The sequence below is a fragment of the Pelecanus crispus genome, chromosome 2, assembly GCF_030463565.1.
Source record: "Pelecanus crispus isolate bPelCri1 chromosome 2, bPelCri1.pri, whole genome shotgun sequence".
Lineage (NCBI taxonomy): Eukaryota > Metazoa > Chordata > Aves > Pelecaniformes > Pelecanidae > Pelecanus > Pelecanus crispus.
Window position 1 is genome coordinate 148,979,258 of NC_134644.1, and position 22,443 is coordinate 149,001,700.

The following is a 22,443-nucleotide window of genomic DNA, read 5'->3' on the forward strand; positions in this document are numbered from 1 at the left end:
TGTATTTTTAGTGCACTTACTACAGCGACAACACCTGGGTCCTGGAGAATCAGCCTCCAGGCACGTATGTGCTACAGGTAGAAGCCTACGATGCAGACCTCGGCATCAACGGAGAGGTGAAGTATGGGCTCATGCACCGAGATGGGGCTTCCCTAGGCTTCAGCATTGACCCAGACACAGGTCAGTAGCCTTCAGGATACTGAGATAAAATGAGAAAGCTGTTGTATTGTGTCCATGTGGTCTCATGCTTTAACAGTGTAACTGCAGAGTTAGCTGTAACAGCTTATAGAATAAACACTGGAAAAGATTCAGAGTATATGGATCACCATGCACATAGATTAAATTAAGATTATAGTGATTTAAATGACAAATTAAGTAGGGAAACAAACCCCAGTTCAATAAGAACATAAAAAGCTATTGTGTATCAGTTATCTTCCTACTGGATCAAGTGTAGCTATAAAAATGCAGAACAGAAAGCATGACTCTTAACAGCTCGAGTTTGTTCTTCCATTCGATGTGGCAACGGTTTGTTTCTCATCTCATGCACAAATAGGAGGTCCAGTGCAGTGTGTATAGAGTCAAAACCCTTGTACCAGAACAGGGCAGTGACAGACAGTCTTGATGCATTTCAGATGAAGAAGTTAGAAAAGTTGTTGATGTTTCCATAGCCAAAACAGTAAAATGGGGTATTTGCATGTCCAGGACTGTGCAGGAGACTGAAACGGCCTACAATGAGCAGCAAAATCCTGGTACCTAGCATAGTAGAGACATAGGTCTGGAAGTGGCCTCAAGAAGGCCAGTTTAAAGTCTTCCAACCAGAAGAAAAGAGCTGAGACAGGGAGAGGCTTGGTTAGTAGAGAGGAAACACTGAAGATTTGGAGAAATCCCTAGGGCTCTGTTTTGGGGCCAGCCTTGTTTAGTATCTTTATCGATGATCTGGATGAGGGGATTTAGTGTGCCCTCAGTAAGTTTGCAGATGACACCAAACTGGGTGTGAGTGTCGATCTGCTGGAGGGTAGGGTGGCCCTGCAGAGGGACCTGGACAGGCTGGACGGATGGGCTGAGGCGAACTGTATGAGGTTTAACAAGGCCAAGTGCCGGGTCCTGCACTTCGGGCACAACAACCCCATGCGGCGCTACAGGCTTGGGGAAGAGTGGCTGGAAAGCTGCCTGGCTGAAAAGGACCTGGGCGTGCTGGTTGACAGCCAGCTGAACATGAGCCAGCAGTGTGCCCAGGTGGCCAAGAAGGCCAACAGCATCCTGGCTCGTATGAGGAATAGTGTGGCCAGCAGGAGCAGGGAGGTGATTGTCCCCCTGTACTCGGTGCTGGTGAGGCCGCACCTGGAATACTGTGTCCAGTTTTGGGCCCCTCACTACAAGAAGGACATTGAGGTGCTGGAGCGTGTTCAGAGAAGGGCAACAAGGCTGGTGAAGGGTCTGGAGCACAGGCCTTATGAGGAGCGGCTGAGGGAACTGGGGTTGTTTAGCCTGGAGAAGAGGAGGCTGAAGGGAGACCTTATCGCTCTCTACAACTCCCTGAAAGGAGGTTGTAGTGAGGTGTGTGTTGGTCTCTTCTCCCATGTAGTTAGCGATAGGACAAGAGGAAATGGGCTTAAGCTGCGCCAGGGGAGGTTTAGGTTGGAAATTAGGAAAAATTTCTTTACGGAAAGGGTTGTCAGGCATTGGAACAGGCTGCCCAGAGAGGTGGTGGAGTCCCCATCCCTGGAAGTGTTCAAAAAACGGGACATGGTTTAGTCTAGTCTACCCTTGATTGGCTTAGAGTAGACTTGGTAGTGTTAGGTTAATGGTTGGACTGGATGATCTTAAAGGTCTTTTCCAACCTAAACAATTCTATGATTCTATGATTCTATGATTTATTAACTGAGCTATGTGATTCTACCCAATTTTAATCTGTTCAGTGAGGCAGCTTCCAGCTCCTGTAGTAGACACGACTTTCTTTGGTCACATCACTTGTGCCTTCTGTGGTGTGACTCTTCCCCAAAGTAATAATGAGCTGTCTTTGAAATACTCAGTTACTTGGACTATCACTAAGAGAGGCCTCTCAACGAGGAGGAGAAAGTCCTTCTGTGCTCCATGAGGAGTGAGATAACAAGGTACTTGGACTAAAGGTCCTTATCGGGGCAGCAGGAGAGAAAGCTGTTGCCTGCTCGCAGCATGTGACATGTGAGGAGAGGACAGACAGGGGAATTGGAGTCAGTCTTGTCCAAGACATGCATTGCAGGGTTGGTGTGGATTAAGCTTGATGCTTGTGCTGCGTGCGGTCAGAGCTTCCTTTTGTGCAGGAGATGTGCAGGTCTCTTTCTGCAAATTCAGTCCCGAGGCTGTGACACGCAGAACAGGAGGTGTCTGTGTTCCCAGGAGTCATCACAACCACGCAGAGTTTTGACCGGGAGAAGCAGAGGGAGTATATGCTGTCTGTTACTGCTACTGACCAGGCACTGGAACCCCTGATCGGCGTGTGTCAGATCACCGTCCTTATTGCTGATGTCAATGACAACGATCCCAAGTTTGAGAACAGTCGCTATCAGTGTGAGTGTTTCTTAATGTGAACCTGGTTAGTAGTTCCTTGTAATGGTGGTCATTTTTTTAGATGACCAGTCTTCCTTTGCTGCCCACTAAGCCAGTTACCGCTTAATTCATCGTCAGTGGAAATATGCAGAATTGATCAGTCCTCTTTATTCATCACAACACTCTTAAAATCATTGACAGTCTTCACTCCTACAGACAAGGCAGATCTGATCCCTTCCCTTTGCAGCTTTTCACTGCCCAGTTTTTCTGCACACTGAATTTTTATTCCATGTCCCGAAACAAAGCATGACGTCCTAGTTGGGAATTCATCAACCCTGACTAGAAAAGCAATTGTCATCCGTGTCTCTTTAACACAGCACCTCTGTTCGAATAGGCTGGAGTGGTATTTATCTCTTGTCAAACAGCCCGAAATCCTTGGCTTCTAGCCTGCGTTTGGCTGGGAGCCCTGATGCCTCCTGTAAATGTGCTGCTGAGCTAGCTTTTCCCGTTCACCCTGGTGCCATTCCCTTTTTCATCCCCGCGTGACGTGCTTTTCATCAGTCTTTCATTTAATTTTACTTGATGCTTTTCCGGTAGAATCCTGCACTTCAGTACACTTGGACCCTCTACATTTGATGTCACCCACAAGTGATGAGCGTACTCCCTAGTTGCTGGACTAGAACAGGCCCTTCCTTGTGTGATCGCCTCAAAGGGCAAAAAATAGTTCATGATGCATGTGACAACAACTCCATTTTGGAGTTGTTTTGCCAGTTCCGTGGAAATGTCATATAGGGCAAAGCAGTGACCAATGCCTTATTAAAATGAAGATGGCTCATAAGTAAGTCATCTTTAGCATCACAGAGGCCAGCATTTTAGCAGGATTCAAAAAGAGGCAGGATTTTAACAAGGAGAAGTGACCTGCTAGGAAAGAGTCTAAATATACTTCCAAACTTCAGAGTTCTGCACAAGGAAGGAAAGAAAATTGTGTTGCACCTTTCAGGGTATCTTATAGCAACTAACTCCAAGTGCCAAACTGGTTAAAATGTGCAGATTGAGCATAGCCGTTTCTGCATTCCTACCAGCGGTTTCTGCAAACCTGGCCAAAGCAGTGCTGAGAAATCAGGTGGGAGTGATCTCACTGGAGAGAAATATTTTTGGACAGAGCAGAGAAGTCCTTGAGGTAAAAGTAATGTTTGTGCAAAGATGAACCTTTCTAGTCTACCTTCAAACATGTCCTTCAGGTGAAACTGCCCGGGATTATTTTTTTCAAAAGTAGGGAAGCTGAGAGGTTGCATTTGGTAATTATTGTGAATTTGGCACTTCTGAGGAATGGGCAGACTTTTTTCTTTTTTCATGAACACAGGCTACCAGCAAAGGTCCTGAAGCAAGGGCAGCCCTTTGGGATGGGGAAACAGCAGATAATGAGGTCACTTTATGCATAGCACTTTTCCAGCATCTATACATAAGTAATCAATGTTTGTACGTCACAGAATTAAAAATAGCTTCTTCTCTAACAGGATCAAATGCCATTAGTCATAGGTTTCTATTCTTCCTGGAAACTGCTGGTTCTTTATTCCTCTGCACTAGGATGTTGGTCAAATCCCTGATTTAAGCCATGCATCTTATCATCTGCCTGCAAAACAGACTTTAAAGAAATGCTTAACTCCATGCAGTAGGGATGGTATAGTAAGTGTTAGAGTTATGCCAGCTGCAAGCATCAGTACATGAAATGAGAGAGTACAGCACTTCCAAGTAATTTTTCTATTTTTTCTTACAATGCAATTTAACAGGATTTGACTATAAAAGCATAAATTTAAACACAAAAAAGGATATTTTACAGTGTTCCTTAGCAATAAATTCCATTTTTGTTAATCTATTTTAGTGCCAGTAAATCTCTTCTGAGAGTAGCTTTGGCTGTTACTGACTATGAATAGACTACAGACTGTAGATATTAAGGGAGAAAACCAAAACAGAAAACACAACCGCTCCACTTTATAAATAGTATGCAATTCTGATTGTCCCATCTTGAAAATGCTAAAGGAGACGCATACAAGGGAGATCAACGGTATGAAACGGTTTCTGAACAAGAAGTGATGAAATAGACTGACTGGGTTGTCTGAACCTAACTGCAACAGCCTTCCCATTGCCAGGGCCATTTCAGTACACTGAGCTGATGGAGTCTTAGTGCATGGAAATGGCTCAAAAACATGATCAGGCAAGCACCCATGGCTACTTGGAGGAGGAATTGGGACTGGATGGCTGAGGATGGAGGGAAGAGCAGGACCAAAGTCAGATCAGAGCAATCTAAAGACCGGGGTGTGGAAGAGAGGGCAGCTGGCAGGGATAAGATAGCTTTATGTAAAATTGTGCCTGGCAGACAGGAGGGGAGTAAGAAATGACTGCTCACAATTTCCCATCATTTTGTTGGTGTCCCTGCCAGGAATCAGGCTTTAGGAAGACAAAATGAATTACTCTTCTGTGCAATGGGTACTTCAGCTGTGTGACTCTTTGCCACCGGATTTTTAGATGATGATTATAAAAGCAGGTTCAAAGAAGGATTGGTCCGTCTAGGACCACAGACAGGAAGACAAGACTTCCATCTCAGGTGGATTGCTGGGAACAGGGAGTGAGACCTAAGGAAAGGGGCATGTATAAAATGATCATTGCCCTTGTCCCCAGAACACTGGGGCTTTGGGGGCGTCTTCACTGTGACCTGAGTTCACGCTTTGCGATTACCTACTGCCTCCCGCTGGCGATGCTGCCGCCGCCGCAACTCACATTCAGGATTAATTCAGTTCACACAGAATTCCTTTTGATGCCAACCTGCTTGTATCAGCAGCTGAGCCCAGCAGTCTGAGCTGTGATCTGAAGCAGCGGGCGGCTGCGGGGTTTGCCAGCGCCGCCGTGGAGAGGCACGAGTGCTGGCAGCGGCGTAGTCAGTAAACCTGCTTCACCAGCAGCTCACTTAACAAACCAGCGTGTCAGGGAAAAGGGAAGAGGAAGCTGAAAAAGGACTATGCACACTGTTAGTGACAATACTTTATAACCTGCCTCACTACGGAAACATTTAATCTCCCATGAAGGGGACTATGAGGTTTTACAGGAGTATTTCTATTGCACACAGCCTGGTAAACCAGAGCAAGACCTACTGACAATACCTTTGTCTTTTCAAAGACTTCCTCAGTGAAGACAGTCCAGTGGGGATGAGTTTCCTCCGTGTTGCAGCTCATGACAGTGACCAAGGTGTGAATGCTGCTGTCACATACTCAATGTTAGAGCATCAGCTGGAATACTTCCAGATCAACCCCAGCACGGGCTGGGTATACGTGAACCGCCTGCTGTCCCAGGTAATGCGACTCTGCTTGGAAGAAAGCAACCTCCGACCCCTCAAATCCATTGTAGAAGGTTAATTGCAATCTCTTGATTTGTACAAAGTGGTTTGCAAATATCCTCGATCTTCTTCGTTTCATAGACAACGCGCATTAGTCGCTATGTTGTAGCGACAGATGGAGGGAACAGAAGCAGCACTGTGGAGCTGACGGTAACTGTCACTAATGCACTCAGCCAGCCGCCCCAGTGGGAGCAGAGCGGATACTGGGTAACCATCCCCGAAAACACCATTCGTGACACCAAGATAGTGGTATGTTAAAAGTGCAATTACTTCCCTCCCTCTTAATTTCAACTTCTTCCTCTGTTGTGCTCTGTCTCCGTGTCAAAAGTACATGGATGCCCACTCTGCAACCTTACTGCATTGTGCTGTTTCCTTATCAGCCTTCGCAGCTGTGCACCCCATTAGTGTTTGTCAGGAGTACCTGTTGCAGAATAGGCTGGCATTTCAGCTGGCAGCAGTTTTCCCACTTTTTACACCAGCAGCCGTCAGGATGTGCTCCCGCAGAAGCAAGACCCCATGCCCTGCCTGCGTGGGAGATCCTTGAGTGTTCCCACCAAGGGCCAGCTCCTCACTCCTCCATTCTCAGTGGACTGTGCTGCCTGCCTGGATCTTTCCTGCAGCTTTTCTCAGTTTAGCACTACAGCATGGAATGGCTGGAGTTTGCTTTGGGCTCTTCTAACCCAAACCAATTCCTTTTTAACCTGTACAGACTTATTCTTTAAGGATAGTCTCTTCTGTAAATTGCCAGATAATTCCTGCCTTCCTCCTCCTGCATGTAATATCCAAGCACTTGTAAACAATTTAGGTTTTGTCTGTATCTTGCCTGGTAAAATGTACCACTCAGTGGAGAAATGGTCTCTCTCTGGATTGCTTTTCTTTTGGAAGGAGGAGAGAGGAGGGGTTTCCTTTAGCCAGTGATGCAGTTCTTGCTTGGCATGTTTACAGGCAGGTAAATTTACTGCTGATTAAAGACCTGCATCAAACCTAAATGCTGTAAAATGAAACTCAGCTCTGTAAACTGTTTCTCTTCTGTTACCCAAGTCATACAGGCATGTATGTTCTTGGAGAACACATATGCATGTATGTTCTTGCCATCAAACTGAACATTTAACGCTTGCAACTGTGCACTTCATCAATGTATGTGGTGGCTCTTTTCTTCTTCAGACCATCAAAGCCACATCCCCTCTTGGTGATCCCAGGGTTACATATAATCTGGAGGAGGGTCAAGTTCCAGAGACTAACATGCCAGTTCGTTTCTATCTGAAGCCAAACAGAGCTGATGGATCTGCCTCTCTTCTAGTCGCTGAACCGCTTGACTTTGAGACAACTAAGTTTTTCACCCTGACAGTCCGGGCACAAAACGTAGCAATGACCCCTTTAGCTTCCTTTACCACTGTTTGTGTGAACATAACAGGTAAGCTTTGCTGCTGTTAGAACAGCTCAATATTCTTGTTATTTTTAGTATAACTCCATGAATTAAGGTAACGTCCGTGAAATGCCAAGCCACGTACAATGCTTTGTATGTTTCTATATGGTAAAAGGAAGTTGTGCAGTCATTAAAAAGGTCTGTTTGAGACAATTTCAAAGTGCAACTATAAAATGTGAAAATGGGATAATGCAAAAATGGGCTCTGTGAGTGTTTATGCAACAGTAGTGCCTGCTTTTATAAGTATAATTGTAAAGATTTTCTTTTGATAGGAGGAAAAATCTAGTAAATGTCCCCAAGCCACTGAAAGGAGATGAGTATTACTAGAAATGTTCTGTGCTAAAGAAAGAGAAACAGCTCAGATAGATATCAAACAGATACCCAGTCTGTTTAGGGGTTATTGTTACATTCAGAATTTTCTATTTAACGTTGAGGTTAAAACTGTAGACATGAAAATGCAAGGGTCCTGACAATAGGTACAGTTTTCAAAGATGTGATCCAGCCCTCTCTTAGTGGGATCTTTTTGTAAGGCTCTGCTACAGATCCACATAAAACTATAAATCTGATTTTAATCCCTGTTTTTTGAAGCATTAACGGAGTTATTTTTGATATGTAATCATTTAGATGAAAAGATGAATAAGTGAACTCTCCAGCAAAAACATTTGTCTCACTCACCACCATGGAAATGAGACACCTAAGTGGTAATTTGAATGGGAATCCAACTTCCCTGCTTCACTTTATCACAGCATTGTCCTGTCTTCCACAGTCTGCCAATGCAAAAACCCTTCAGGTTTGTAGAGCAAGAGTGCTTCAAGTCAGGGTCTGAGTCTCACTGTAGATTATGGACTGTGTCCTGAAAGTTTTTTCTTATAGTGCAGTTATTGGTACCAGAATTTGGCAGAAACTTCATTTTGCTCACAAGCAGAAATCCTTTTTCAATAACTTAGTATTTCATACGAAAAAAGGGTTTACACACATGTGTATGCATTAGTGGGAGAAAAAAGCGAGTTAAACACCTTTAAGAGAGAAATAGCCACCAGAAAGTTTCATACGCAGAATTGTCCTTTATTTATGCACAAGCACACAGAAAAGGAAGTCTTTTATAGCATCTTGTTTTCCTTACATGGCTCAGTGAATTTGCTGAAACTTATCTCTAACAAAACATATTCTCTCCTTTAAAATATGAAAAAAAAAGCCTGATAGAAAAGAACTTTTCACAGACGATTATGCATGTAGGACAGAAAGAAAATTGGGATTTACAGGAGCCCATACCGACAACTTAAAAAAAAATGTAATGTAAGACATTAGTCCTGCAAATAGTTGTCTGTCAGAATCAACGGAGTCATGTGGCAGTAGTAAAACTAAATCTGTGCTTAAGGGTTTGCAGAATGAGATACTAAGAATTTTGTCTGCTCTTCATAAAGACAGATGGATCTGCGGAAGTGTTGTTACAGCTCCTCTGTTTCGGCACTGTGCCACAACACAGGAAAATGACTTTCTTAAAATGTGGCTGTTAAACTGTGAAAAGTACAAAAAGATGTAGGGGACTATGCAGCATTTTTGAGTTTAGTTGCCTTACAGACAAAGAGGAACACCAGGCCGATTTGTCATGGGTTGAGCATGTGATTCCAGAGCAGTTTAAACAGATCCGAGTCAGTGCTGCCGTAATTCTCCTCTGCCTGTCCCTTGTGCTCACCTGGTCCTACACAGCAGTTTTAGGGAGAAAATGTGTGAGAAACTGGCCTTTCAAAACACTAGATGTATTTTTTTCCAGTTTAGGTCTCTGCAGGGGTCAGGCAAGGAAGACAAGCAAGACCGGCATTGATATAAACTTAACATAGCTTTGCCTTGTGCCTAATCCGACCTGACTGCAGACAGCTGCTACTGGGGCAGCCCTTCCCTTCCTTCACCTGCACAATCCTACCGCATCCCTTGCGTTGGATCTGGCGACTGCACAGCTGCAGAGCGTGTCAGATCACAGCTAGCCCTTTTCTCTCCAGAAAGTCAGTCTCTCTTAGAGCAACAAAATGAGCGCTGTCGACACAGCTCCACGTGATCCAGCTCATGGGATGGGGTATCCCATGGCTTAGAGCAGGATGACAAGAGTGGGAAGATCAGCACGCTTCCTTTGGGCATTAGCTGGTAGTTAGATGAGGGGAGGCTAATGTGCAGCCGCATCCTAAATAATCATTAGGTCCTACAGCCTAACATATCTCTGGCTATACTGCCCTGCAAAGGCCAGGAAAGACTGCTTTATGCACATTTTTTGTCAACTCTATAGACTCTGCAATTTTAATTTCCATTGTATGTTAATCAACCCTTAATAAAATGCTGAAATTAACTGCTGCTGTAGATAACCAGCTCTTTACAGACTGTGGATGAAAGGCCTCCTGGTCCTGGCATTCATGGACTTACTATAAGAAGATCACTGGTCAAATCATTAGCTAGTATCTTAGCTGAGATTAGGCCACTGTCTCTCAGAAACTGGTCAATGTCTATAAAATGCCTCCTGACAGCTGCCATGAAAATGGAAAGACCCAAAGCAGGATTGCTTCTTACTATGAACAATGTGAGTTCTTTCTCCAAGCAAAAATATGACTGTGGAAAAAAATACAGTATAAAAAAAGACTTCAAACATTTTCTCACCGTGGTCCCCATCACCTCCTTTTGCAGATGTCAATGATAATGTTCCATTCTTCATGTCTTCTAACTACGAGGTGTCTGTGCCAGAAGGAGCTGATATTGGCAAATCTGTGGTTCAGGTGTTAGCTACGGACTTGGATTCTGGTGCACATGGAGAGGTTTGACCTTACATCCAATTCTTTTCCTCGCAATAGGCAAGTTTTAGTACTGTAATTAGTGAGAGTGCACAGACAGCAGATGACAGGGTAATAAGCCACAAACACTTCTTACAGCACTTGTCAAGCATTTATCTAGCATATGCCTGATGTGCATAATATGGAATGCAGGCAGAGAAGATGCTGTTCATGATCATAGCAGCTCATCCTGATCCAGCAACTGTGACAAAGCACTGCTGCATGATTCTCAGGGTTGCTCCCATGACAAGACAAGTGGAGGTGGCTGCAGAACATGTTTCCAAACTCTTGCCTCTTTAGCTCATGACCATCAGAGGTTATGGTCAGTTAAACACGGCCATTTAAGTATGGTCAATTAAATAACATTTCTTTTCACCATCATTTGTCAAATGGTTGGTCAAACCAACATTTGACCGTCATTGTCATAATGACCCAACCCTAGGAAAAAGCAGTGTTATGAACGAAACTGCTCATTTTCTATGCATTTTCCTGAGCCTTTTCCAAAAATCCTGCTAGCTCTTCTGGGAGGGAACTCTGACTAGTAGAGATCTGCTGTTCTGTAACTGTCATTTTGCAACTTTTAAAGAGCAACCTGTGTGGTAGAACTGCCCGGTGGTGCTCTGGGCATGATTTGTGAGGCGGGGGGCACGGAAATGTTTTTTTCAGAGGAGGAAGCCAAACCTTTGTTAAAGGGAAAAATGTGGATAGCTTTCATTAGTGGTCATTTTCATTTGTTCAGTCCCATTGAACGGGACCCAAACTCTCGGTTAGCCCCATTTTTTTTGAGATCAGAAGCACAGTGGGTTGCTAGAAGCTGGGGAGACACCAGGGAAGATGTCATTCCATATATTCTCTGTCCTTCTGTTATTCACGATCTTTCTTAACTGCTCCTACTGGCCACTGTTGGAGATTAGATACTGGGCCTGATGGGCCTTGATATCACTGGTACAGATGTTCTTCTGTTTGAGAATTCTGGTTTTTTATATCAAAATGGGCAAAAGACTTAGAAAAATTATGTCCAGATGAACTGTCTTTCCTCAGAGTGTTTCTACTTTGCAGGCAGATGCAGGAGGCTACTAGAGAAGGGGGAGGTCACAGCACTTGGACATACAAACGAAAGTGGAAAATGCAACCTCTCTTAACTATTTCCTTTTTAGGTTCGCTACTTAATATTGAAAGATGCTAGTAAGGATTACCAATTCTTCACCATTGAGCCTGAGACAGGAATTATTTCCACCCATGCATCTTTTGACAGAGAGAAAAGAGCCTCTTACTTGATTGAAGTTCAGTCTCAGGACTCTTCAGAATCTGCTAGACCTGGTGTTCATGGGCAGCCCAACACAGGTAAAACTAGTAAGGAATTATATATTGGGTAAAAGATATCAGAGATTGGATTCCTTAACTTTGCTAGACTTGGGGAGTATGTGAGTTGTCTGGAATACAAGGTATTCCACCTCTTCCATTTCTAGTCTGCGTGTTTCTCTTGCATCTCCTTCTCAGACACAGCCTACGTAAGGATTTTTGTCAGTGACGTGAATGACAACGCTCCCGCATTTCCTCAGTCAGTGTATGAGGTCAGCATAGATGAAGACAGGGATGTTGGAAGTCCTGTTGTGACAGCAACAGCAGAGGATGAAGATGAAGGTGAGTGGACCCTGCATGTCTTTCTAAGCCCTCTTAGTATTACTGTGTGTTGTGTGTAGGGTTATTTCCTTCATGGGCAAACAAATCTCTGCATTCAGGAGATGATTAAGCATTTGTAAAAGCGAGGAGAGAAATTCTGGGCACACGGGAGCATTTTCTTTTATTAGGTGCTCAGGTTCGCAGTGCAAAGCTTAATCTAGTTGGCAATCTCTTTAGGGCAGAATGAAATCACCTGGAGTCACAACCCTGCTGTAACTTCACAAGAGGTAACATAAAAACCTCACTCACTCCTGAGCATGTGCTTGCTTTGTGCTGACTCCTGTGCTTTCCAGATCTCCCTGGGAGTCAGTTTTACTTACTACTCTTGCAACAAATCCAGACCTGTGTGCTTTTTGGTGAGTTAGTGCATTCAATATGCTCGTGGAAGAATCTGACAAACAGTGGAAAATGTAGGATTATATGGCCAGAAATAAAGGCAGGGAGAAGGCAGGAATAAGGCAGGAAAAAAGGGAAAACCAGACTTTGTTTTTGGGCTCACACTTACATCAGCTCTGGTGGTGTGAAACTGTCCCTACAGTGTGGTGAGACCAGATGGGCTGAGCCAGTCCAACAGCATGCAACACCAGACAGTTCCTGTCTTTGCTTCTGCTGTGGCTTTTTTACTCCCTTCAAGAGTTGGTCCAGCACAACTTGCTGGAGAAAAACAAACCTGTTGAAAAAAGAAGGCAAGCTGGTGTGTTGGTGACAAAGCCCAAATGAGCACTGGAAGAACATGTTGCTGGGAGAGGGTGGGAGTGGACCATTCCGTTCAGTGGCAGTGCTGTAATGCCTGTGCCTCTTAGTGCCCATGATGGAGAAGTAAAGATGCCGTTTAAAACCGGCTGCTGCACTTGAGAGAATTGGCAAAAGCGACTAGCAAGTGATGTTCAAACTCATGCTGCCAAGGCAGCTAAGCTTTTCCAAGCGCTAATGTTGAGCACAAGCTTTTCACTTTCTTGCCGTCCACGTTGCTCTAGTCTTCTCATCCACAATTAACTCACAACTTAAAATGCTGAATGTTCTTTCTACCCCTAGCAGTTCACCTATTAAATTTTGGAAATGACTTTCTATCCTGGAATGCAATGTCATGGTTTTTTCCCTTTTCAAATAAATAAACATGAAGCACCAAACAATTTTTTTTTTTTTCTCCTAAATGTCTTGCAACCAAACAGCTGTTGTTGTACAGGTGGAATGTTCTTCTGAGATGAATTCTTGTTCAAAACAGAGGACTTCTGTTATATTTTAGCACCATCCAGTGGTTAACAAAAAAAGTTAAGGAATATTGGCATCTGAAATGGGACGCTTAGGAAACATTGAGCAAAAATAGCTTCTGGTATTTTAATAGTCTGTTACTTTTCTATTATTGGCAAATGAATGCACAATAAATTAGAGGCTCACAATTCCTTCCTAATCAATAAACAGGTGCTCGTCTGTGACTGCAAATTATATTTGTAAATATAAATGCAGACCTAACCTCCAATCTACCATACGCAAACCCTTCAAATTACATATGTGGATCATTCTGTTTGTGGCTGTGTCTATGTTTTATCTCCCACGCATGCTGTAACAGTCTGGACAAATAAGGTTTCTCTTGGATACATGTTCACTGTGTATAGCTGGATTGAGCGTTCACGGAGTGGACAGACAGTGGTCGTTTGCTTTCTCTTGTAGGTGCAAATGCCAAACTAAGGTATCAGATCACATCGGGAAATGTGAAAGGAGTTTTTGACGTGGAACCTGTGGTTGGAACTGTCTTCATTGCTCAGCCTCTGGATTATGAACAAGAACAACGTTATGAGCTTCAGCTTGTAGCTTCTGATGGAAAATGGGAAAACCATGCTCTTATCATCATCAATGTTGTCAATAAGAATGATGAAGCACCAGTCTTCACTCAGAACGAATACCAGGGCATTGTCTTGGAGGAGCTCACAGATCTGCCTGTACTCGTCCTAAAGGTAAAGCAGTTTGCACAACGCGGGGCAAAACCTGACTTTTTGTTCAGCTCAATCCCATCCATTCACAGAAATCACAAAAGATAGTTTCTTTAGGGTGGGTGAGCCCTGGTATTAGGATTTAACTAGCAACTTTCTGTGAAGAAGAGAATAAAGAAAGCCTAGATGAATTTGTGTGCTGGACTTGCTCCCTTGACTGGCATAAATAACAGTTGGACTCAATGATCTTCCTTTACAAAGCAGAGTTAGCATATTTTCAGTAACTGTATAAGCATAGCGTGGTTGGCATGTGTACCTCATGCATTTAAGTCACAGACAGGCTACATTTATACTACCAAATAAACATTGCCAGGGATTGTTCTTTGACTCTGGAACTTGATCATCTTCATTGTTTTGTTGTTAGAGCAGTCCCTGGCATGAGGACTGCTTGGTTGGCCCAACTAGCAGTCTCCCAAACAATCCCTGGATGCAAATCAGGAGCTGGGTGTTCTCTCTGGCCTGTGCTGATAATCAGCTTGGATGTATGGCCACCCTGTTTTCGCAGCCTTCTGTTCACTCAGAGAGAAGTAGCCCCTGTTTGCATTTGTATTGCAGCTCCAAAGAGTTTCACAAGAAACATGTGCTCAGCAGATCTGTTATTACTTCCACTTGGTTCTTCCTGAAGTTATTTCCTCTTTCCAAAATATACTGGGAAGTAGAATATATTAATCTGTCTAAATGTGATCCTTTTGTTTCTCTAGGCTGTGCATGATGTTTATTGAAAGAGTACTTGACTTGAGTGACTCGAACCAGTAGATGTTTGCTGTTAAAATGCATGGTATATATTTAGCCTGCACAATACCAACTGCCATCAATAAAAGAACAGTGATTTCCCCTTTTATTTTACATAAACACTTACCTGCTGTGGCTTGTTCCAGGTTTCTGCAACAGACCCCGACCAAGTGGCTGATCAGAATGCCATTAGCTATTCCCTGCATGGACAGGGGGCCAGTAGTGAATTCAGCATCAATGAGAACACAGGCGAGATCAGCGCAAATAAAAGGTTAGACCGTGAGAAGCGATCAACATGGCGCTTTCTTGTTCTTGCAACAGATGAGGGCGGAGAAGGACTGACTGGCTTTGCAGATGTGATCATAGAAGTGAGGGATGTGAACGACAATGCACCCCTTTTCCTCTGTGTCTTGGATGGCTGTTTCATGGGCCATGTCCCTGAGGATTCTCCGGCAGATACTCCTGTCATGGAAATGACAGCAGTGGACCTTGATGACCCAAAGGCTGGTATGAATGCTGTGCTAACATACAGCATCATTCAGAACGTCCAAAATGAAATTAATCTGAACTTGTTCTCAATTGACTCAGTTAGTGGCACCATCTACACAGTGCTTGGGTCCCTGGATCGGGAGAAGGAAGACAAGTACCTCGTAGTGGTTGAGGCCAGAGATGGAGGAGGGCTCACTGGGACAGGCACCGCCACTATTTTGGTGACCGATGTAAACGATCATGCTCCAGTCTTCCTGCAAAAGATGTACATGGCATTTGTCTCTGAGAATGCGAGTATTAACACTGAGGTGGCAGTGGTGTCTGCTGTGGACAGAGATGAGGGAGAAAATGCCATGGTGACGTTCAGCATCCTTGATGGGGACAATGACCGCAAGTTCTCCATAGAGACAGATGAAGTCAACAACTGTGGGTTTATCCGGCTACAAAAGCAGATTGACTTTGAGAAGCCTCATGAGAGGGTGTTCAATTTGACTGTGAAAGCAGAGGACATGGATTTCTTCAGCATTGCTCACTGCGTGATCTATGTGGAGGACTCCAATGACCATGCTCCTGTCTTCTACCCCCAGTTCTATGAAGTGGCTGCACTGGGGGAAGACGCGCCAGTTGGCACCAAAGTTGTTCAGGTTTCTGCTGTTGACTTGGATTCTGGCCTGAATGGAAGGTTTTCTTTCCACCTGCTAAACAGGTCTGACCCAGGTGGGCAGTTCTCTGTGGCTAGTGATGGGTGGGTGATGGTTGCAGGACTACTGGATCATGAGACGGTGACACAGTACCAGCTCATTGTCATTGCCACTGATATGGGGCAGCCTCCTCTGACTGGCAGTGCCACTGTTTTAGTGACTCTGCAGGACGTAAATGACAATGGGCCAGAGTTTGAGGCTCATTATAACCCAGTGGTCTGGGAAAACACAGCTTCTCCACAGGTCGTCCCAATGAATGAGACCTCTCTGTTGCTGTACGCCAAGGACCGAGACACTGCTGCTAACGGAGCACCTTTCTCCTTTCACCTTCTCAGTGATTTCAATAGTTTGACTAACTTCAACTTGAAGGACTTCCACAATGGAAGTGCCTTGCTCACCGCACTGCATACCTTTGACAGGGAAGTGCACAAGGTGTTCTACCTGCCCATCCTGATCACGGATAGTGGGATCCCACCAATGAGCTCCACCAACACGCTGACCGTGAATATTGGGGACCAAAATGACCACCCACATTCTGCTGGCTACATGGAATGTCTCATTTACAGCTATGATGGTAAATCACTCCCTGATGCTTGCTTCCAAGTGTGATAGTAAGGTCAAGGGAGCAGCTGTGAGATTCACAAGAGGACTCTGTCCTGTTCCACATAAGCTAAGATCTTAGTAGAGGTGCTACTGAAGTTTGCTTAAGCCCCACCAGAGAGCAGTAGGTGTGTGGGGCACAGGACTCTGGGCCACTTGGTTTGTGGAAGAAACTGAGCCAGCTTTGAGGGAGGAGCGTAGCTGGCTGCTAGTCTGTGCATGTTTCTATCAAACTTGAGTAATAGTCTCTTGTTTTCAGATACAGTTTTCCAGCAGCATTAACATTTCAGGGGGAAAAAAATTAACAAAATTCATAAGGTTGCTGAGAAGTGATGAGTCTGAATGTTGAGAACCTTCTTCCTCCTCATTAAACCTTTTTCCTCCTCCAGACTGAATTCAGTTTTAGTGACTACTCTTAAGCTGAACTCATGTGTAAACTGCCTGAGACATTCATATAAGCCTTCAGCTTACAAGTGCTGTTATGGGGGAATTTTCTGTGAATGTTGGCTGCAGGTAGTGCGAGAGAAGCCACCTTTCCCTTCTTGCTTTGGCAATTAGCTAGCAGTTCTCTTGTGATCCAGGGTTCCCACATAATAAGCCCAACAGCAAAATAAACCACACAGGTAAAAAGATTTTGGGATGCATGCATCCATGTGGGCTCAGGTCATTCCTTCCTCTTCTAGTCTGCTGTGTATCCTATTGTTTGATAGCACATTAAATAGATTGTCCCTTGTGGGCACACTAGAAACTACTTCCATGTAGATGCTGTTGACCATTTATGTGTACTGAAACATTGTTCTGCCTGTTGTGTGCTTACTCTCAAGTTCAGCTTATTGTAAAGTTGAAACCAAGTCTGGCTGCTATTTGCTGAGAAACTCTGCTTGTAGCCTAAGTACCATATCTTTTCATTAAGCCTGAATTCCCTTTTAGTTGCCTCTTTAAAGGTTAAACTCATCTGTACTGTTAATTTCTGGGAGGGACTGTTCAAGTCTTCAGATCTTTGGTTATCTAAAGTACTAAGGAGAGACAGGATCAGATGGCTACTATCATCTTGTATGTTACATTCATATAATGTGAGAGTCAAACACCAGGGCATCCTATATACTGCCTCCTGGAAAATATCCAATGAATGTTGCCACAGGTGCAGGAAAGGTACAGTTTTCTCTCCTTTTTGCATGCGGTCCCTCAGTTGTCAGGGTTTGTGCTGTTCCCTTTCACAAGATGAAGTCCCACATTTTTTCCTCTTCTTTGTGTAACCTGGATTCTTTACTCAGTAGATATATGAGTTCAGATACCTGTGGATCTTTCCTTCAGAAATAGCTTTTGTAAAGCAAGAAAAATACTCATTTGTGAGCTTTGCTGAGAGGATGCAAAACTAGCAGAATACATGCTGCTTTCCATCTCACCCCAAAGTCTCACCATCTACTCAAAATAAGCCTGGTTACTGTATTTTGGACATCCTCTCTATCTTGCTGTAATTTCCTCCAAATTGCTATTGTTTTTTGCCCTTTATAACACAGTCAGCATTTTGGTTGTTTATCCTGCCAAACCCCAATCCCTGTCTAAACCACTCTGTAAGTTGGTTGGATACTGCAGCCAAAATAGTGAAAATGAGTAATTCTGATGTTGTTTCTGAATCTCTCTTACATCTTTCCTCAGAGGTGGCTTCTCTTTTTTTCCGTCTCAGGTGCAGCCACCTAAATCTATGTAGCCATACAGCAAACATCCGATAAGCAGGACACCACGTGGTATTTGCAAACTGGTGCACATCTTCTCTTGAGAACAATCATAACTATTTTTGTAGAGGTTTTAGACTTAAACCAGTAAAACTTGAATGGCCAACGTGTTTGTAGATGTGTGAGAGGTCTGATCATGCCACTTACATGCTATCTTGTTTTAGGTAACCTCCCCACGACTGTACTGGGCCAGGTCCATGCCCCCGATGATGATGACTGGGATCGCAAAATCTACCAATTTGAAGGAAAAACATCAAGGTATTTGGAGAGAAAAGTAGCAGTTGGGTGAAATGTATGGAAATCTTGCCCACACACAAAAACATTAAAAGTGTTTAAATTGCCTTTTTTTGAAAACAAGTGTGCAAAAGCATTTTGTTGGTTAGACACTTGTGCGTAGCTCTCCGAAAGCCCTTCTGAGTGTGAGACCACAGTAAATAATGTTGTATGCCAAACCAGTCTGTTTCCTGATGCCTGATGGGCTAGAATACCATTCCAAATTCCTGTTCACAGTCATACCCATAATCAGTATCAGTGAGACACTACCGAAAAAATACCCGCTATCTTCCATCCCTCTTCCCGCATGCTCCTGGAGAGTTGGTGTTTCTGTGTCACCACTGGTTTTAAGACCTTACTTGTATTGGGTGTGTTCACACCAAAGTGTCTGGATTATGACTGCGGTTGAGATGTACATGTGTCATTCAGAGGTTTTGACGAGGTGTCACTCTCAATGAATGTATCTATACTAGGAGTCTACACTGTTTCCAAAGTTATGGTTATAGTAGCCTGAGCCTTCCTACACAGTTCCTATGGCATAGAAGCACGAAGAAACCTTCTTGATATACTGGTGAAGAGTAATTAGGAGCCAACAGAAGGCAATGTAAAAAAGTTCTGTTCTGCCTTGTCCCTTCATGAGAGAACACATCTGCTGTCTTTGATGGCTTTCCCAAAATAAAGTGGATCAGAAAAAGCAGCGGTGATGATAATTGCTACTTAGCTTTTGAGCTTCTCATAGCTTGTTCCTTGGCTTAACTCTTATTACAGGTACTTTATCCTTGATGATAACTCAGGTTTGCTGACTATTAAAGAAGGTACCCCACCAGGAACATACAACATAAGAGTCAGAGTCATTGATGGAGTCTGGCCAGATGTTGTCTCAACCGTTAAGGTTATAGTGAAGGAAATCAAAGATGATGCCCTACATAATGCTGGGTCTATACGAATAAAAGGTAAGCAGTGTGATGAAGTACGTTAGGATCGTAATACTGAAATCTACCTCTTTGCTGTTACTGCTGTGTTACTTAGAATTCTAATGCTCTTAAACATGAGACGAGAGTTAATAGTTTTCTAGGTAAGGGTTTGAAAATGCATCTTTGTTTGCGTGGTCCTCTGACACTGCATGTGAAAGTGCATCTGTGGAGAAAAAAGAGAGAAATGGTTGTCTGATGCCGAAAACAAAGATGTGAGATTTCTACACCAACTTTTTAACAAAACAGCAATTAATATTTCAGAAGAAACTTTATTTGAGCAAGTGTCTGCCTGAAATTGCCCAAATTTTTTCAATCTTTGTGGGAAAGTAAAATCTTCTTAAGCATGTTTCTGATTTAAAAGAATGAAAAAAAGAAACGAGCAAGAGTCAAAAAGCTTGAGAACACAAACCCTGGGCAGAAGCCAGAATGGAAAATTTCAGAGCCTAGAAATGAAAATACTCCTGAATTTGCAGTTGAGTCCATTTTCTGCAACTTTAATGTTATTCTGTGGTGCTCCTCTCTTATTGCTACAACAGTTGCAAGATATGTGTTTGTCATGTTTTTAACTTTTATTACAGATATCACTCCAGAGGAGTTCATATCCCAATCCCCTGAAAAACAGAGTAAATACTACCAGATGAAGAAGCTGATTTCAGAAATTGTATCAGTCCCACTCGAAAACGTTCACATTTTCAGTGTATTAAATAGCGCAAGTCAAACCCAAGGAGTTGATGTTTGGTTTGCAGTTTATGGTCCACCCTATTATAAAGCAGAAAAACTTAATGGCAATGTAGCAGCCTCCAGAGCGTGGGTAAGCGTCCTCACCACGTATAAAACCACAGCATCTTCTCATTGTGTCTATTCAGATAATATCCATTATTACGCCTAGTGATTGTACGTATTTAGAATGACTGAGGGAGTAATGTGTGAGAAAAATGGATAATTTTAATTAGTAAAGTCAAACAGTCCTTTAGCACTTATATTAAAAGTTTCAAATATGAATGTTTTATAAGACAGCCTATAAATACATATTAAGTCACCCAAACACAGTGAGTTTTTAGGAAAGTGAACATGTTTTTCCTATTGAAAAGACTGTTAAACTCTGTAGGAAGAATGTGTTTGGCTGTTGCCTTTCCACATGGTGTCTTAATGTTTCAATTTATAGTCTTTTATACAGAGATATTGTGTAGCTGAAACTCACAAACAGTCAAAAGTTCCAACTTTCTGAGTTAAGAGGGCAAAGCAGTAAAATAACCATTCTCCAGTGGAAAGCCAGGGTGGAAATGTGCATTGACAATTTAGTAAAGTGCCAGCCCCTCTTGCAAAAAAAAAGTTTTGATCAAAGTTAAATGACTCACTCTGTTGGAAAGGTGTCTGTCGGTACACAGAGGCTGAAATAAGAGTTATATTTAGAATCAGTGCTGCAGTACCACCTCACTCTTGCCAGAAAAGGTATTTCTTCATTGCCCAATGCCTGTTCACCCTTCCCAATATTTTTAAGACAGAAGTCCAAATTAAAAATAGAGATCAGATGCTATGTAAATAATCCATCGCAACTAAAATTTATCCATTCAGCTTATGATGAATATGACAATATTTTTGTCCTCTAAGGGCTTATTCACACTGTAATTGACTTATACCAAGGCTTTGGCCTTAACAGATGCCAGGCTGAGCTGCCTTTGGCTGGATAGAGTGAGGCAGATGTTGGAAGGAAGTGGCAGAGCAACCAGTTTTGAGAATAAATAAGACTTGGTCTTTTCATGGCTGTCATTGTGAGCTTCCTCTCTGTGGAAAAGTCAGATGAATACAACTAATTGTTCTCCACAGCTGGAAAACATCTTGGATATAAATATCACCCAGATTGGCATTGATGAGTGCATGACTGCGAACTGCACTCATAGCAGCGGATGCATCAGCAAGCATGAGCAGAGTCATGTGCCAACAATAACCACAGCTGGAAGCGTTTCACTGGTGTCTGTGACAGTCCTGAGTCATGCCCTGTGTGGCTGTGCAGCTCGGGAGAGTCCTCATCTCTCCTGCTCCTCATACCAGTCAAACCCTTGTCTCAATGGTGGCACATGTGTGGATACTGATTTGGGCTACAGGTTGGTAAAGCTTTGTCTGGTGTGCAAGCAAAATGCTTCTAGCTGTCTGTAAGGGGGAGGACTGGAAGCTTGGGGAGATGTCACTGCGTGTCTTCTCGCTGTGGCAGATCTGAGTTTTGTTATACTTCCCCCGCAGGTCTTGCAAACAAACCTCTGTTTTCAGGTAGATACTTGGGTTCATCATAGTCTGTGGGAAAACCTTGGGAAGTTTACAGGCTGCACCAATTCCTTTAATGTCATCCTGCAAAATGCTCTTGTTTTGTGCAACCTACCTTAATGTTGTTAAACATTTAAATCGTGTCACTTGTGTCACTTAATAACCTCTTCCCCACATTCCTTGCCTCATTTTTTCTCCAAAAATGACATTTAGAACTAAAGCTAAATTGTGTTTGTGCAAACAAGGCAATAGGGAACATTTTATGACAAGAGTTTCGCTAGTGCTTAACCTGCACTGTGGCCTAGGCAACATGGGCTCCTGTGTTTAAAGTGGAGAGTCCTGCTGTGGGAAGAGCCCTTCCTGACTTCTGCTTGGATAGTGGATTTTTGCTTTTATTTATTTTTTTTAATAGGTGTAAATGTTCTGCAAATTTCCACGGACCAGACTGCCAGCAGACAAAACACAGCTTCAGAGGCCATGGTTATGCCTGGTTCCCTCCTCTTAAGCCTTGCTTTGAGAGCCGCATCTCCTTGGAGTTTATCACTGAAGTCGCCAATGGCCTTCTGTTGTACCATGGACCAGTGGTGCAAGGGCTGCCTGGAGAACGGGAAGATTTCATTGCATTAGGTTAGCAACTTAAAGGGTATTTGTTCTTCGTGTTTGTGTGAAGGTGAGATTCACCTTACAGTTGATAGGTTTTTTTAAAAAAAGGTTCAGAAAGTTACTTTTGGAGAATAAGGAAAATGCAGAACAATTTGCCAGTATGCCCAGTTTGTATCTGTGTCACTGTGTTAGAAGTTGGATTTTTTTAAGCTCTCTAAAGAACTCTTCCAATTAAAA

General features: G+C 43.3%; 1 protein-coding gene across 1 annotated transcript in view; it reads left to right on the plus strand.

Annotated features, from left to right (window-relative positions):
• LOC104033029 (neural-cadherin-like) overlaps positions 1-22,443 on the plus strand; it is a 59,703-nt gene that overhangs the window by 27,040 nt on the left and 10,220 nt on the right. The window contains exons 9-23 of the mRNA XM_075705601.1: positions 12-180; positions 2,380-2,550; positions 5,704-5,876; positions 6,002-6,169; positions 7,085-7,334; positions 10,020-10,147; positions 11,320-11,506; positions 11,663-11,806; positions 13,517-13,800; positions 14,715-16,332; positions 18,259-18,352; positions 19,136-19,320; positions 19,920-20,152; positions 21,169-21,446; positions 22,016-22,230. Of these exons, the coding sequence (XP_075561716.1) occupies positions 12-180; positions 2,380-2,550; positions 5,704-5,876; positions 6,002-6,169; positions 7,085-7,334; positions 10,020-10,147; positions 11,320-11,506; positions 11,663-11,806; positions 13,517-13,800; positions 14,715-16,332; positions 18,259-18,352; positions 19,136-19,320; positions 19,920-20,152; positions 21,169-21,446; positions 22,016-22,230 (4,297 nt within the window). The remainder of the gene's footprint in view (positions 1-11; positions 181-2,379; positions 2,551-5,703; positions 5,877-6,001; positions 6,170-7,084; positions 7,335-10,019; positions 10,148-11,319; positions 11,507-11,662; positions 11,807-13,516; positions 13,801-14,714; positions 16,333-18,258; positions 18,353-19,135; positions 19,321-19,919; positions 20,153-21,168; positions 21,447-22,015; positions 22,231-22,443) is intronic.